Source organism: Serinus canaria, chromosome 4 (genome assembly GCF_022539315.1).
Source record: "Serinus canaria isolate serCan28SL12 chromosome 4, serCan2020, whole genome shotgun sequence".
NCBI classification, from domain to species: Eukaryota; Metazoa; Chordata; class Aves; order Passeriformes; family Fringillidae; genus Serinus; species Serinus canaria.
In genome coordinates, this window is record NC_066317.1 from 45068546 (window position 1) to 45086505 (window position 17960).

General features: G+C 36.7%; 1 protein-coding gene across 1 annotated transcript in view; it reads left to right on the plus strand.

Moving 5' to 3' along the window:
* Positions 1 to 17960, plus strand: part of SCFD2 (sec1 family domain containing 2) — a 186257-nt gene that overhangs the window by 44410 nt on the left and 123887 nt on the right. Inside the window, exon 4 of the mRNA XM_009101470.4 lies at positions 4385 to 4560. Coding sequence (XP_009099718.4) covers positions 4385 to 4560 — 176 coding nt within the window. The remainder of the gene's footprint in view (positions 1 to 4384; positions 4561 to 17960) is intronic.

The following is a 17960-nucleotide window of genomic DNA, read 5'->3' on the forward strand; positions in this document are numbered from 1 at the left end:
AGACTGATTGATACAGTGATGTTTCTTAATGTCTTAATGTGTAAATATATTCATGTATTATTTATCCCCATTGGTTTTATGAACTTTCATGTAAATATTTTTTATGTATTCAAAGAGAACTCGTTTTTTTCCCAACTGATGCAGGGAGCCCATATAAGCCAGACATTTCTGTTTTGCTTTCCTAACTTTAGTTCTCTGTCATCCTAATTGTTACAGTGACTCTGTGCATGCATCATGGTTTTGAGTTAAACTTCCAGGAATGGGAGTGATTTGAGCTGCACAGAGCACAGTCCTGAAGGGAGAGGCTTTGTACTGAGGCATTTCTATGGCCTCTACATATTGAGGCATCCTGTGGCCTCTGTTTTTACTACAACTGTATCACTTGAAAGGAATTGTACCTGCTCTTTTACAATGAAGAAGCCTAGACATTATTTCCTCCTTCTGTCATTTCCAGGTTTTAACTCCACATTTACAGCTCTTACCCTAACCTCAAAATGCATCATTTTTATACTGATAAATTTCATCGTACTTACATTTGTCCAATACTCAAAGCAATCCAGATCTGCTGGCTGCTCTTTCTCCATATTAATGATGTTCCACAAGCTTCTGACAGCACCTGTTTTGGCACTATTTGTTACTAAAATTTGTACTATAAATATGTACAAAGAAGAACACTCTTTATTTTACCTTTTCTTTTAATATACTAGTACTTTTTGTTTGTGGGTGTTTCTTAGGTATCTTACAATTATTGTAATCCTAGTATTTTCCCACTCAAATATGGTTATGGCACAATTAATGCTATAATAAATCCATTTGCATTGTAATTAATTTGGTAATTGTTTACATCTCAATTTGACATGATGTTCTTTGATAAATGTGCTTTGCATTTTATCCCATTTTTAGGTGTGAGGTAAGATTCTTTTTTTTCTTGGACATTTGTCCTGGAGCTTTTCACACTCTTGATATCAGCTAAATAAAGTAGCTAATTTCTTTGACACAAATGTTATATTTCTCTTTTCCTAGGCTAGTCTAGTCTCTGTTATGTCTCACTTTTTATCTTCCATTTATCAGAGCCCTATAACACAGAGTTGCTTCATCACACTGATGTTCAGTGTTTTTTGCATAGGACAGGTCCCTGAGTAGTGAGATTGGTCACTAGTCTGTCATGTTTCTGCAATATCCAGTCTCATTCCCTGCATTATTATTTCATTCTCTTTCCCAAGATTATTTCTTTAGTGCACAAATATATTAATTGTGCCAAACTAGCCATTCATTGTTTTTTAGCTGAATTAGTTCTCACACATCATCAGTCTGTTTTTCTTCTCACACATCATCAGTCTGTTTTTCTTACCTGCTCCCCATCCTCCTATATTCTGTTAAGTTTTGGGTTTCACGGGGATACTTCCCAGTGACTACCTACTGATTTTATCCTCTCTGTTATACTTGTGAAGAGACTTGAGGCTTCAAAGTGAATGGTTTGTGGGGTGATTTGTGTTGTTGTTATTGAAGTTTGTAGTTGTTTTTATTTGTGTGTGTGGTTGGTTTTTGTTTTGTTTTAATATTGCTTTTAGTAGATGTCATTTTTTCAAGTCCTCTCTTGGGATTTAATGTAGTTGACTGAGCTTGAGACAAATATACCTGTTTCACACATTTTGCTTTATAACTGTTAATGGCAAAGTTAATTTCTTAGACATTAAGTAATTCCTGGCATTTATTCAAAAATGTTATCAGTACTTTTAAATCCTTAACAGCGGTTGGGGTCAAGATTTTCCTTTCCCCATCCAGGAATTTAAAAATTATTGAGTGCTTTGTCAGCATAATTATTTCTCGCAGTCAGGCTTTGATGCCCACTCAGACTTCTGACTATGAATGGATCTAGAGTTCAGAGAGGTGAATGAGTGAGATGGAGCAGGAAGAAGAGAGCAGGACAAGACACTTGCACTAAAGTCCTTTTGCTAGTAGTTGCCATGTTCTGCCTGGGAACTTTGAAATATTCTTTAAGAGAACAAAATGAAAGTCAAGACATGATGTGGTTGAAATAGATCTCCTCTTGATTTTTTAGGACCTATCTGCGACATTGCAATGAAACAATTTGAAACAACAGAGGGACTTCAAAAATCCAAAGGGCTGGTAGGGCTGAAATTAGATTAGCAGTAGTCTGTTGTGCTGAAATCTCCCTCTGTGAGCAAGCAGCAGGGAAGATGATGAGGATTTAGGCCTCAGGAAAAGTCATCTAATTGCTGATTACCACCAATTACTTTCCCAAATTCCTTTTCTTAGCTACTGGAATAGTAGAATACTGGAACTATATTTATCAGCCAGCTGTCCAGGGAGATTGCTGTGTAGAAGTTGGCTGGAACTCTCAAACCCTGGATCTGAGTGGTTCTATGGGTATTGTAAATATCACAGATGAGATGCTGCACTCCTTAATGCCAGTATAAGTTTTGTTAATGACTTGCTAAGGTCAGGGCTTTCCTTGTACTTACATATGTGTTGGACTTTCTTTTGGTGGTATTCTGAGGGTGGGAAAGAATTTGATTGTTTATCTAAAATGGTGCTGAATGGCTCTCAAACTGATCTGGTGCTTCATCTGGATTCGCTTTCACAAGGAACAATGTGGAACAAAACTCTTGATTTTTTTTTTTTAATTGAAATCAGAAGTCTTGAAAGCCCTCCTATTATTTTTGATTCATATGAGGGGAGGGCTGGCAACTGCACGTTTTCTCAATTGAAGCAAGTTATCAGATTTTGAATATGCTACAATATATCAGGACTGCTCTGGGTAATAATGCAGTCATTATCAAAGGTATGCTGCAAGGCATCATGGACTGACATTTTCAAATCACCGTGTAAATCTGCCTGACACAGCTTTAAAAGAAATAAAACAAGACTGAAAGCTCCAGTGTTTAGTCTAAAAACACACATGGCCATGGTTGCTGTTTTTGCCTATGTGGGCTCACCGTGGAAGCCTTTTTGTCAGCCCTCTGGCCTACTGAGTGGTGTCAGCTTGATTTGTGTGTTAATTTGCTGACTTTTCGGTTTGATGCTTTCCATTAAAATTCACATAAAGAGCCCGTGTGTTTTCGCTTTATTTAGCAGCTTTCCCAAATCTAAATGCTCTTCCAAAGACCGCCCTTGATATCACTGAAACTAAGAGGAAGAGCTTTCAACATTTATTCACTGTTGGAATAATTTATTTGCCATTTATATGATACTGAAAGGATGAAGGCAGATGGGGAGCCTTGTTAAGTGATGATATAACCTAACACAGAGAAGAAACACAGTGGCAGTTTTACAAGATTTTTTCCTTTATGGAAAAATTCTGACTGAACTGATCAGTGTTGTAAGCTATGAACCACTTAGCATCAGGACACCCTCATGTCTTCCTGGCACTAAAGATTGTCCTATTTAAGTTAAAGGATCCTCCTCACTCTATCTCATATATCCCTGCTTTTTAGGTCTGGATTGCTTGAGGAAGATGACTTGTTGCTGGCAGAAGCTTCCAGGAACCAGCCCTGAACTGGTTGGCAATCCAGACTTGCAACTAGGATGGTGTTTTGACACCATTTTTGCCTGTCTGTTGATGGCATGTGTAATTGCCATCTGTGGTGATTTTCTTGGGATAGATGAGCTGCCTTCCTTCCTGAAAGAGATCCCTTCCAAAATATAAATTGCTTGAGCAGTTCAGCTGGCATTTTAATGTTGGATAAACAGCTAATCCTATAGTGTTCATCTGGCCCAAATGGTGCCCCTCATGCTCTTCTAAGAAGAAGAGATCTACAGGACTGTGTGTGGGCATTGTTTATTTTCAAACAGCTGGTGAAATCATGCTGTGGTTACTGCATGTCAGAAACTGAAGGGTCACACCTGGGAAGCGTCCCTTCCAAGAATAGCTCCAAAAGTCAGTTCCTTGTGTCACTAACATTATATCTGTTTCTTGAGTCAAGACTAATCAAAAAATGTGCCCTCAGGAAGTGGTGAGAAGATTTGAATTTGCTGTAACGTAAAAGACTTGTAAATTCCCATTGGACTTCTGGTAAAAACAGAAAGATTGTGTAGAAGTAGTCATCAAGTATTATTTCCCTAGCTGAAATGAATGTCCCTTTTTGTCTGAAAACAAAAGTATTACCCTTAATGTCATCATCTGTTCACATTGTTAAAAACCTGCCATATTACATATCTCAAGGCACAATTCATGGATGATGTAAGTCTTTGTCCTGGACCTGTTGCTGCAGCTGAAGCTCCCAGTGATTGCAGCAAAGCTAAGATCAGACCCATAGTGGAGAGGCCTCTAAAGTTCTCTATAACCTTTTCACAATAATTTAAAAAATTTAGTTTTGCATTTGTCTCCACTGAATGCTGTGTCCTGTTTTTCTTTCTACAGGCAGAGTCACCCCTGAACAGCTCAGCTCATACATACAGCTTTTCCGAAACAATCTCAAAGCTTTGGAGAACCACTGTGGTCTTCTACAGCTTGTGCTGGCCACAGTCCAGACTTTGAAACACCCCCAGACTTCCAAATGGGACAATTTCCTTGCCTTTGAGCGATTACTTCTGCAGGTAAACATTATGTTTAATGGTTTGATATTTTCATTGCATTCTGTAGCTTGTATTTGTTTAGGAAGAAGTGTGATAGGATCTCTTACTAAGGAGCTGTTCCTTATTACCAAATGGGTGAAAGGAATGGGAATCCTCATATTTATACTTTTATAGCTGTGTCTAAGAAATTATATAAACAAAAGAGTAGGCACTGGTAAAGGTGTACCATTATCATTATATGCTTCTTGAGGTAACATGCTGAATCAAATGCAGAGAGGAGTTTGTTACTATGTAAGTGTAAAACTTGTGTAATTTTCTGAGTTGGAAATTCTACACACCAAGAGAGTGAGGTTTCTCTTGTTCAAAACTGTCATCTACGCTCAGTTTTTCCCACCAAGACATTTTTTATGGCATCCTGTTTGTAACCACAGTATTATTTACATACCATTTTCTATCACGTTTAGATTGCTTTCAGGAAATTAAGAGTTAGTGGTATTTTGAACTTTATCCTCCTAACCTCTGGAGATGTACCAAACAAAGAAGCAGCTTTTTCTAAGAACCTAGTAAAGCTAATTTCTGTTGAAGTTCACAGAAAGCTCAAAACTTTTCTTCCTGTACTATTTATTGTTTTAACCATCTTCTGAAACCCAAACAAGAGGCATGTCTTGATCAGCAAACTCCCAATGAAGTTAATGAGTCAGCTTTAAATGACTGAAAACCAGAGACTTCTGTAAAAATCAGATGTCTAGAACAACCAACCAGTTTGATTCTCCTCATCATCTCTGGCAGCAGGCTACAGTCCCTGGTCCTTCAAGAAGAATATGCCCATACTTCATAGCTTTGTAGTCAATGGCTTCCTGCAAGGTTTGAAAAGCAAAAAACTGCAAAACTTATATATTAGCAAGCTCTTGTCTAAATTCACTTTCAAAACTATTGTCTCTTGGTAAGACTGAAATATTTTTGAGTATCATAGGCAACTTTTTCATTAAAAAAAAGGAAAAACTCACACCTTAGGTAAAAGAACTCATTCTAGCCATTCTTTAGGTTTTCTGTAGAGGATGAGACTGACAGCCCATAGTCCCCTTCTCTTTCCCACAGTGAGTCATGTCACATAGCTCTTTTCAGAGGCTGGCTAAGTTCCATCTTAAAACCAGTTCAGCTTTAGAATTAAAATAAAGCTGCAAGCTCAGCATTGTTTTCACAACAACAGACAGCTGCCTCTATAAAAGCCATGCAGTAAATCAGCAGGGAATGAGAAAACAGAGGTAAGGAACAACCAAACTATATATTTCATGAAAAAGAAATGTTTAACAAGCACTCTCATAATCGTAGGTGGCTTTGGATTATACCCTCTGCCTTCCACCCATCATATTAAGGTAAACTGTGTAAGCCAAAGCAAACTTTCTAGGCTAGCATTTCAAACTGTTCCTTAAGCACATACTTGTTTTCAGTAGTTCGAACAACAGTTATTTTGAATTATATAGACTATTTTGAAGACAGAATCTGACATGCATTATCTGCTTCTGAGTGCATGGCCTGTCTTTGAACTGTTTACAGGGGTTTGTAGGGAGAGCAAAGTGTTGAGACCCAGAAGATATTCGAGATATTTTTATTTTAAAAAAATCATCCAGGACATTTTTGTTGGTACATAGTGCACTGCACTAAAGTTGGTGCTGTGCTAGTTTATTTCAGCAGTACTACTGAGAAATTCTTTAGCATATTTCTTATGTTTCATATAGTTTAAAATAATAAATCTTAAAGAATCCTCAATAAAAAGTACTTGTTTTAACATGAAAGTAGTATTGTTTCTATTGTGTATTGGAACAACATGGAAGACAGCTGTTTGTAAAAGATCTCCTGGGACTAATATTGTTAGGTTCTGACAATGTAGGAATTCTAGATTTTCTGCTGATGGATGCATGTCAGACTCCAGCTGATGTTAAAGGAGATAATGCAGTAAAAACAGTTGATGTTAGAATCTCAGATTTCCCAAAAAAATAAATCTGCAGTGTTGGAATTTCTGTTTTTACTGTCTCTCTGATGGCTCTCATGATTCTCTGCTAAGTCTATTTCAGAAAAAAACCCACATGCTTTTCAGAAAAACTCCACATTGTTAATAAGAAACCTTTAGCCTAACTATTACACTGAATAACCTTTTTGGTTTTTTTCTTTTTCTCTGTACTCCTTGATTTTCCCTTTTCAGTTGTAAGTACTCAGTTCAAAAATGGTCTGCTAGAGGTCAAAACAGCCCACTTTACTATTTTTTCATAACTAAAATCTCTACATTTTCCAGACTTATGTTGGCTCATTAAATTTTTTACATCTGCATCAAGGAAGTTTGGTTTTGATTGAAGGTCTGCTAAAAGTGCAGCTGCATACTTAGCACAGTGTTGTTCTCTCCTTTACTGGGATGGATGAATAGTTTGAGAGTGAAATTAGATTTCAAGGGAATCGTGGTGTTGACCTCAAAGGAAAGAGGATCATGATCTAAGAATAATGCATCAAAATTATTCATTTTGTCAATCATAAGTTTTCTCTGTGTTCTACTTCTCTACCTCTGCACATGACAGAACTTTCACTACTGAGGAGTTTTAAATGCTGTGTGAATTGAAACAGTTTGTCCTGATTACCTAGGAGATATCCTGCCCCATTGTATTTTTCTTCTCTTGAGATCCTATTTTTATTTTTTTCTCATTCTGACCATCTGTAAAACTGATAATTTGGAAAGGGAACAGAGACCAAATGCTGCATGCACCACACAGCCTGTAACTCTCCAGTATTCCTCATGTGACTGCCTTGTTTCCCTGCAAGTGAAGATTTAATATTCAGGGAGGTAACAAAGTAAGGAAGATTGTTGCCACTCCATACTTTTTAGCTATATTCCCTGTTCCTCTAAAATATATGTCTTTATTGCAAGCTTATTAAGAAGTATGGGCCCATGAAATACAAAAGCACAGGAGGAGCTGTCTCCAGGGTAAACAAAATGTGACACTGTGAGAGAAAAAAAACTTGATGCTTTTAACATATACTATTCATATATTTACTGAGCAGGGATTTTTGCCTCCAAATTCAGTTTAAAAGTACCCAGCACATAGTTTGATTAGGACCATGATGTGCCCCAAGGGAAAGTGTTGTTCCTCTTTGAATGGCACTACTCTAAAATTGCCAAGGTTGGGTGTTACCTCTTAGAATTTGCTGAGTCCTTCTGGCATAACTTATTCTCAAGATTTAAGAGTAAAGTACTTGTCATACTGAGTAGGAGTCTATTTTATTAACCCCCACCATTTAAACTCCAAGATTAGGATTTTTTTCAGTGATCCTTCCCAAAAGAGGCAACTGTCTTTCTTCTTTAGGATGAGGACATTCTCTTCTTTTTTAAGATGTCTGGGGTAAACTTCCTTCTAAAACTGCAAATGTACCAGCATTGTTGTCTTAGAATAGCTGGATTGACAAAAATAAGTGTATCTGAAAGATTATTAAATTCATTGGTATTATAGGGTTGGAGAGGGAAATTTTGCTTCTTGAGATTTTTTGTGCCACACAGTTTTTGTACCTGCTGTCCTTCATTTCACAATTTCCTGGGAAATTAGACAGCTTCAGCATTGATGTAAAAACCATGATGCTACCATTGGATCTCTGAACTGTCAAAATTTTGTTTTGTGATGCTGATTAATGTCACATAATTTCAAGAGTAATATGAATTAAATTCATTGTTAACAATACCACAAAAACCCATAAACCAAACAAATTCACAAAATCAATCTATAACAAAAAATCGTCAACCTATTCACCATATTCAGTTTCATCCTATAGATCAGTGGATATAACGACCCTTATTATGCCTATCTGACTAAAAATCCTTTCAGGTACCATAAAAAAGAGAACAATAATATTTTAGCAAAAGCAACTGGAATTTTTAGTCACTCCTAGTAGTAATACAAATAGGTCAAATACTTTGGTGGTGGAAGCTGTATACATACACTTAGGTGGAGAGTTCTTGACAATATAGTATTTTCTTGTTTAAAATTCCAAGTATTAATTAGTACTAATTTGGTGCTGTAAAATTCGTCAGAATACAGATTTTATTGCTGTCCTTGGTGTCTTGAGAAACAGAAAGTATAAACATGTTTTTAAGGAAACAGAGACTTAATGCCAGATGTCATCCCAATGTGTTTATTTTCCTTTTGGCAGAAAGTGGTTATGAGTTTAATCAATGACATCATTCTCTTATGAATATTAGCGTTCAAACTCCGAAAAAGAAAAAGTGGAAAAATCACAATACTGCTGAGTATTTTATATTGTAGTTAATGTTTCAGTAGCAAGATTTAATAGCTAGGGTGTCAGTAACCACGTCATCTTGTGCTGTGATTCTTTACCATTTTTACAAATGTAAGGTACACAACTCATTACTTAATGAAGGGTGACATTATTATTTATTTGCACATAATAGGTTAGGCGTTCCTCACACACGCATGCCTGCATAGAATCCTTTGCCAATAAATTTGGAAACTCTTAAGACAGCTTACAAGTTTTCCCTGCTTAGAACTCAATGTAGTTTTCAGGCTGTTCAGCTTTTCTACAGGATACAGTAGTCACTAGGTAACATTTATTGACTCTTAACTGGTGTATACCAAGAGCTTAAGCATGGGCTTCAGTCTGCTGAAGCAAGCAGTTAGAAAATAAAAAAGCTTTTGTAGTTCTTGCTCTGCAAGAATAATTAATAAGTCAGATGTTCAGAGTCCTTCACTTCTACAAAGACTAGATTAAGATCAGTGACATTCCTTGTTGTTATTATTTATATTGCTTTTTTTCTATGTGTAATTTATAATTACATAGCTCAGTTCAGTGCAATAAATTATCTTTTTGGTGGCCTACAATGCTGTTTAGTTAATCTCTTCAGAAGTGATATTGCAACAGTATTTGGAAAGAAGACCCATAGTGTTAGCTGCCAACAATTAGAGATTTTACATTTTAAAAATAAATCTTGAAATTAGCTCAGTTACTTTTCAACATAAAGCTACATATGGAATGAATTGTCTTGGTGGGAGTCTTGCATGATACCATGGTGGTTGCAAAGGTCATTCTCTGGAATTTGGTATCTTTTGGATGAAATTGTAGTTTGGACACTGATACACATTCTGTCTTACACAACTAAACAATCAAATGTAATTTGTTCATGAAGTGAAAATAGTCATGTATCAATTAAGCTTCCAAATTATTTACTGTTAGTTCTTAATTAGCCATCTATTTGTTAGACTTGCTGCATTTTCACTGCAGTCAACTCCGCTACATGCAAATCCATTTGGATTCTTCCCTTACACACACAATATTTTAAACTTCTTAAGTATTTATTCTACATTAAATTTATAGTAAATTTCATGGCCTTTCATAAAAACTGGTATACAAGCCCTGAAGTATCTTGACACCTCATATGGTCTCAGTTCATTCCTTTTGCTTGTTCAGTGCCTCTTATGCTCATGCTACCTTGTTTTTAACTGGACTTCAGATGTGTTTATGTGTTTCTTAAACATTTCTATAAAGCAGAGCCCTAAACTGCTGGAGGCATCTTGGTACTACAGCAATACAGGTAAAAGAGTGAACTAAGTTTGAGGAAGTGATGAGCTCTTTTGAGTGTCTTTGGTTTTGTGTCACCATCTATGACACTCCATAGAGAAGGAGCTTGTTGGCTACAATCCATATTCCATGGGCTTAAGGAGCTTAGTTATGGGCCATTTCCTAGCTTGACATGCCAGGATTAAGGCATTCCAAGTGGTTTTGCTCAGGAAGAAAGATGTGTACATGTGTATATATACATGTATAAATTATTTTATTCTATATGTATATATAGATTTCTTCCAGTTGAAATAGTTTCCTTTATGTAGAATGCTCTTGCTCAGACTACTTTAAAAGTACAAATAAGATGCAGGTAAGGATTGTTTTAACATTAAATAAATGCTTTGAGAATTAACAGAAGCTGTCTTTATTGACAGTTTATTCATCTGTTGAAGGAAAACTATTTGAAGTTTTTCTAACTCTGGCTGACAAGGGGTTAAAATATTTCAAGTGTTACCACTTCATTATATCATTATATCTTTCAATAATGAGTTACCATATCATTATATCTTTCAATATTCTTGTCAAAGAAATGTGTTTGCATTTGATCTGAAAATTGCCAAGTATTGCCATTATGGCTCTCATTTAAAACACAAAGATCTCCCTCCCTCACCCTGTGAAAGGGCTAATATTTTGTATCCAGACACAGGTCACCTAGAACCTCTAAAATGAGCACTAAATGAAGAAATATCTTTCTTACATGAACAAATGTCAACTTCTGTAAACCTTTTAAAGCCTTGTGGGAAGAGGCTAAACATATTAAATCAATTGGAACTGTTAAATTAATGTTCTATATACAAATTCAAAATGCTTCTTGTAAAATAAAAGAATCTCAATGTATAAATTATTGTAATAGGAGCCAGCTCTTGCGGGGGGAAAGCAGAAAACTACTATCATCCCCTCTACACAAATGTACTTTTTTTGTTAGAGGTTTACGCAATTAATACCTTTTCCTTGCCAGGTTTTTAGATAACATGTTGTGGTTACATGGCAGCTGCTATCTAGTTAAGCCATGCTGCAGAATCACAGCATTACTCCCAGTGTCATATGAACACTGCCGTCAGTGAAACCCAGAGTCCTTCACCAGTCTGGGAATCCCTGTGCAGAGCTATGGCCCTACCTGTCACTTGCCATTCTTTCTCCTCTGTGACTTTCCTCCTTAAAATGTAACATTAACTCCTTACTTTTTGACAGAGTTGATATTAACTGTGCCAAAAGGTAGGTGCCCACAACCCCTGCCAGTGTATGTAGAAGAGTAGTGAGGAGACACAGTATTTATAATACTGAATAAATCATCATTTATTCTTTCACTGATAATTGTGCTCCAAGAGCTAAAGCTTCTGTTGCATGTACTCCCAGTAAGTCCTTGCTTTGCTCCACACAGTGCTCCAGTGATAAGGGTTGCCTAATACCTGGTTTCCTTTAGATGCAGGGTCTGGTTTCCAGTGTCTGCTTCTTAAGGAGATTGGTACCACTCTCACAAAAAAAAAAATTATCTTGCTTCTTTCTGGTTTTACTTGCACAGGATAGGCTGTCATACATGAAATGTGTTTTAAAAAGCACTTTCCCTACGTGGAAATTGTCTCCAATAGACTTGACAAGTGTCATGGCTTATTAACCCACAGAAAAATGGCATGCATTATTTTGGATCCAACAAAGTGGAGGAGTCAAGAACTCTAGGCAGCAGCATCTTTTGTATTGGAAGGCAGGGACTTGTAAGCAGTGCCTTTTAAGATGTTGCTTTGTGGTCTTATACTGTAAGCAGTATAAGACTGCAGATTCCTTCAGTTCATCTTGTTGCTTCTTAACTACAGAAATCCCATTAGCAATGCCCATTCATCAGCCTCCTGATGGACAAGTTAATTATCAAGGTTTTGCTGAATACTGAATCAAGTGTGTTTTTGTGGTGTTAAGTCTGCTAATAAGCTCATCAATTTGATGTTAATTGAGTGTTTCTGGCAGGCAAAGTCATATTTGAATAGAGATGGTGAAGCAGACAGCTCCTTTTGTATTCTAGCATTTTATTTTGTATCAATTTCATTCACTATGCTGTTCATAGTTATTTGATAGAAATACTTGTTTGGTGTACTTTTTTTTTTAATGCTTTCAGTCAAAATGGTTCACTCAGCTTGTCATAGGCTAGGTTAGAAAGGCAAGGGGTTTACTTTGAGATGACATGTAGGATTGCTTAGCTAATAATTGTAATTGGATACTGCCCCCTTTTTAGAGGCAAACTGTGTTTACCTTTGGATTTTTTGTGCTTTCACTAACTATACTGTAGTCTTTAAGGAAATGAGCATTGCCTTATTTTTGCAGCCCCTGTGTCCTCCCTCCCAACAGATACTGTTGTAATCATAATGAAGTCAACACGCTCAAACCATGACAACACCACAAAGCACAGTGTATACTGAGAGCTTTATTCATAGGAACTGCTTATCATAGTGTTTCTTAGCTCAAAGGCAGTAATCACCTGTCAAATCTCTTATCTGCAAACCAGTTTGATAGTGCCAGCACTATATATGTGGGTTTGAGTGTGATTATATTAGTCTGTCAGTTTGGTTTTCCTTCCTTTGGAGGATATACTTGATTATTTCCTACAGACTGGCAAGGAGAAAGCAGAGAAACAACACAGTTGAAAACTAGTGGAAAACTTTGCTGTGGGCAATATCCAAAATTAACAGTGGGGTTGCCACTGTTTGTCTCCCCACCTTAATGAGTTATATTAACTTTCAACAGGCCCCCCCCACTTCCTTGGATCAGATATTTCTAAGCACATGGAGCATGCACAGACAGAGGTGCGCTTTCAGTAGGAAAACAAGTATATTCTTTAATTTGATTTTGCTTATTTGGTGGAAAACAAGGTGGTGTTAATTTTCTGAGCTTTCAGGCCAGCTGAGATCAGGGTGGTCTAGGATTTAACTTCTTTTTCTGACTTAAGATTTTGTCTTTTATGTGGTGAAGTGGAACTGGCAGTGTGTTGGAGAACTCGCAAAACTCTGTTGTTTTCAATGAAAACCCCACCCCCAAAGGAATCTACATAAGACACTGGTACACAACAAACTGACTGTGGCTGGTCTAACTGTGGAGCCATAGTAGATTTTTGTTCATTATAAATTGTAACATAATTGTCTATATATATAGACTTGCTTGCTATTGTTTGCTCATTTCCAGCAAAGAAGGCAGGCTCAGCTCTCCTTCTCTAGGCTAGAAAATCAAGTCATGTTTGAAAGCAGCATGCTGATCTGGCCAGCAAAACACTAGAGGAATTTTACCTTTGCAGCAGGTAATGGAGAATAATTTTTTTAATCAAATCTGGCTTGCCACTGCCTGTGTAGTACTTACTGCCAAGCATGAGTTTTCTTGGGAAATGAAAAGAGATTTTCCTCTAGGGGTTGTCTTTCTTTAGGTTTTCTCCAGTTCCTATCCCTTCAGCTAAGTTACCTTACATTGCCATGAGGTTCCTTTAGGGACTCTCCCAGTCTAAAAAGATGCCTCTTCAGAAACCTCCCTATTTCACCCCATGGCACCATATTTGAGCAGAAGAACATTAAAGTCAGCATACCACAGACCTGACAAAAGTGCATTTAACAGGGCTGTAACAAGACTACTTGATTCTCATTTGTATCCCACCTTCCTCTAAAAAGCAGAAGGAAGTATTTGCTCCATACCTAGAAATTACCTACATTCCCTACTCTGAATCTTCTGTAGCATTTAGTCTCTGTTTGCTCTTTTGTCTATTTAATAAAAATGCTTTGTTAAATAAAAATGTGGTAGGCATGGGAGAAAAAATTAAATTTCCTTTGGGATGTCTCCCTTGCACCACCTCATCCCAGATGGTTTGTCTTTGTGTGCCCTTAAAAGAGATAGCATGTGGTTCTGCAAGTGTTCTGTAATTTAAAGTAGTGGTGTTGCCTGCAGAAATGAAGGGTACTGTGCACACGTAAAACTTGTATGGTATTTTCTAATGAAATATGACAGCCCATTTGTGCAGCTGTGTCTAATAAGGCATGAATACATTTAACTGCTGTTTACATCCTCGCACTGTTTGTTTGAAGTACAGAAATGCTGTACGTTCACATTAAGCCATTCAGTATAGAAATCTAACTTGGACTGACTATTGATGGGAAGTATTTCATGATTTTGTAGCAGGTTAAAACATGTGGTCGTAGTTACAATAAATAAATTACTTGGTCCATAAACCATTGCCATTCAGCACAACTGTCAGGTTGATGTAGGTTTATTCTTCTAGAAAATAAAATGTAGATAACAGATAAGTAATAAATTATAATCTAAGTCTCTGGGGAAAGGAAGTTTCAAATTCTTTTTAACAAGGGCACTTCGAAGAGATGAGGAGAAGGTAATGTGCCAGAGATGAGAAACTCTCCAAATATGACTTATTCTATTCATCAGTTTTTCTTCTAGTATTTCTTCCCTACCCATCCTCAATCCATAGACAGCAAAGGATTCAGGCATGTTTCATAGTTGCATCTAATTTACCCTTGCATAGTACTGTTGCCTTTTCTGAATGGAGCAGAAATGTTCTTCTCTGATAAAAAATAAGAAGCATTTTCTTTCAGTTTTTAAAAATTGTCTCTGGCTTTATCTGAATTTCTTAACCCAGAATTCTTCTGCAACACAGAAACAGAGATAAGACACTTGAATTTGGGAAGATGTAGGTACTGTATTAAGATACTGTAACTATTAATAGCTGTCGATATTAAATGTATCTGCTCAGAATATTGTTTTCCAGTAACATTATCAGAGTGTGGTTAATATAAAGGATCCCTGAGGAAGACTGGCACAGATCCTCAACTGCCTTTTTATTAACATATATTTTAATTATGGTTTTGGTGTCCCTGGTGACCAGGCTCTCACTGGCATGATTTTTTTAAAGTTCTCTTTGGTTTTGAAAGTATATTTTTTAAAATCATTCATTCTTACATCTGTTTTAATAGATATGGTTATGGAAAAACTCTGCAAGTCTCTGCTTACATCCCAAACAAAGAATATTTTAAAAGCTAAAGTTCTTGGTATCATGTACCACTACTTAAAATTCATTATCTCTACTGCACAGTAGCTTCAGCTGGACATAATTCTTCTGATTATAACTATATGATACATAGGAATAAATTTCAAAATACATGTTCTTGAACAAAAAAAAAAAAAAGAAAAAAAGAAGTGAAAAGCTCTCTCAGCTTTCTCACTTAATTTGATTATCCTGCTTCTCTCTGTGTAGGATTTTTTTCCCCCAGACTGTATTTTCTGACCAAGTTATTTAGTTTCTGGAATTCCACAAAAAAATACTCAATGCTCAAGGAGTCATTACACAACGTTCAAGCACTCTGAATTTCACAGTTCTGGAGAACCTCTAGAACAACTCAGTTAGCACCTCCTGTGTCCTCTTATCTACTGTTTCTCCAGGCTTGTCTTGGTGAGACCTTGCCTTCTGCCACAGTTGTTGGAAATTTGTGCTTTTTCTCTGTCGCGGGAAGAAAAGGCTGTTTGAGAAGCTACCTACTGTAGGAGAGAAATGGTTCACAACATCTTCTCATTGCACCCACAGAGATGACAGCAGCTGCACAAGGACACATGGTGCTGCTGCTGCAAGGCAGTGTCACTCACTGGCATAGGCCAAGTTTGGCTTTGTCTACATGCTGGTTTAGTTTCATCTGCAGAGTAGAGGTTGAATATACTGAAGACATATGTGCCCATATTTAATTTGTAGGGGTCTGACTGCAAGCATTGTCAACAAATGTATAGATTGGGAAGCCACCACCTGTTTTAGGGGAAGTCTGTTAACAGCTTGCAAAAATTCAATGTTTTGCTTTGGGTTCTGATTTCATACCATTTTTGAGCTACAAGGAATGAAATTTTTTCTCTCTATGAATTCACTCATGTTAGACTATGGGTTTGAACTTCAAACATCAGCATCTGCAAATGGTTTGTTGTCTCTGTGAAATTAATTGTTTCCTAGGCTATCACTGTGTGCATATGTGTTTTATCCATAGCCTGAGCAAGATCTCCTTCAGAAATAATCACTAGCAGAAAATGAATTGTTTCTTTAGTATCTGGTGGGTAGACTTAGAGTAGTAAAGATAAGCATGGAGAGGTGTGCCCCTTCTCATTATGTTTCCCTTCTGTAAGACAAAAGAGGGGACATATTTTAAGACATCACTGAAGCACTCTTGCCTGGCACTAATTTTCTTATCATTTTCCTGCATGTGTTATTCATAGGAGTTTTATTTTCATAAAATACATAGAGGCAGAGAAAAGCTTTAAATCTTTTAAAATCTTTTAAATCTAACTCTTAATTGTTTTCAGTAAGTAATGGCACAGGAATGGAATTTCTTTACGTAAAAATACAAAAGCTAGATACTGTCTCACACAGGGAGAAACATATTTCAAGCAGATGGGCTTTCAAATGAGGATGGAAACAGCAACTCATGGATGACCAGGTGCCCGGTTTTTCTGTCCTGAAGAACTAAAAATAATTTACATATTTTTGTTTTTAAAACATTTGCATGTCATCTTGGTGTGATTACTGGCACATGTTGTATTGATTCAACTTTATTGTCACATTATTCTTTCACATTCAAGGGTCACATGTGCTCCACATCTGGTGAACATTGAAAAGCCTTTTGAAAAGCATCACCATGTTTTTGTTCTTAGAAATGCTTGTGACAAATATCACAGTCCTGCATCTACTTCTGCTATTGGTTGCAAACAGGATGCACTAGGCTGTGCCTACTGTCCAGTTACAAAACCAGCAACGATAATATAATACATTTCCTGTTAGCTGAAGTGATTAACTGTTTGGTTATTGGTCCTTGTTCCTTGCACTAGAATGACTGATAGGAATGAGCTTTTTTATAGTTATTCATGCTGAAATATAAACTTGCTTTTGAGGAGAGCATGCTTTAAAAACCACTAGTCTCGTATTCAATGTCAAAAGTCTCCAAGAAACTACTACTTAAAACATTCTGGAAAAAAAGAAGTTGAATGTTTTCCAACAGATCTGCCAGTGCAGTTCTGTTCGGTACATTGCTGAGTGCATTTTGCAGTGTGGCTGCATAACTATTTACCACGCTTCATGAGAATGACGTTGCATTCATCGTGAACATCTGATGGTGTGAAGTACACTCACTGTGAACTCCATCTGTTTAGAATATACATTTCCCATACCAAACCAGTTGCATGCAAAGAAGACTGTAGTGTGCTTTTGGCACATTATTTATTATGTAGGGCAAAGTTAGACATCGTGATTAGCATCTTCTTGTGTTTCACCCTTAGGTGCATATTATATAAAATCTCATTTGGAGACACCTAAACCCAAACTCAAACCTGAAACATGTTTATTTGGGCTTAGAATGAAGGAAAAATATTCTCTTGACTCAATAATGACCTTCATTTCTCTTTTGGGACTTGACTTCTGACACAGAGCGAAGGCCAAAATAAAACCCAGACTGAATGAGGGCCCTGACTCAAACCTGCTTTTAATTAAGCCTTGTAAAGAAGCTTTTCTGCTAAAACTCTCAGGTTGAAGAGTTCATGCAAAAAAATCTCCCTGTGGCTTATGAACAGCCAAAGTGGGGACATTCAAACATACATTTTTGAATAGTTTAATCCAGAAAAAATGCAAGTGAGAAAGTCCATTTTATTTCTTTAATGCAGTTTTTATCAGATCACTCCTTCTCCAGTTATTTTCTTTTTTCATTGTTCTGTGTGTTTCAGTTAAAACTTAATGCTGCTACAAGATGTTTTGATATTAACAAATATGAAAATGAAATTGTTTTGATTTCCTTTTTTTC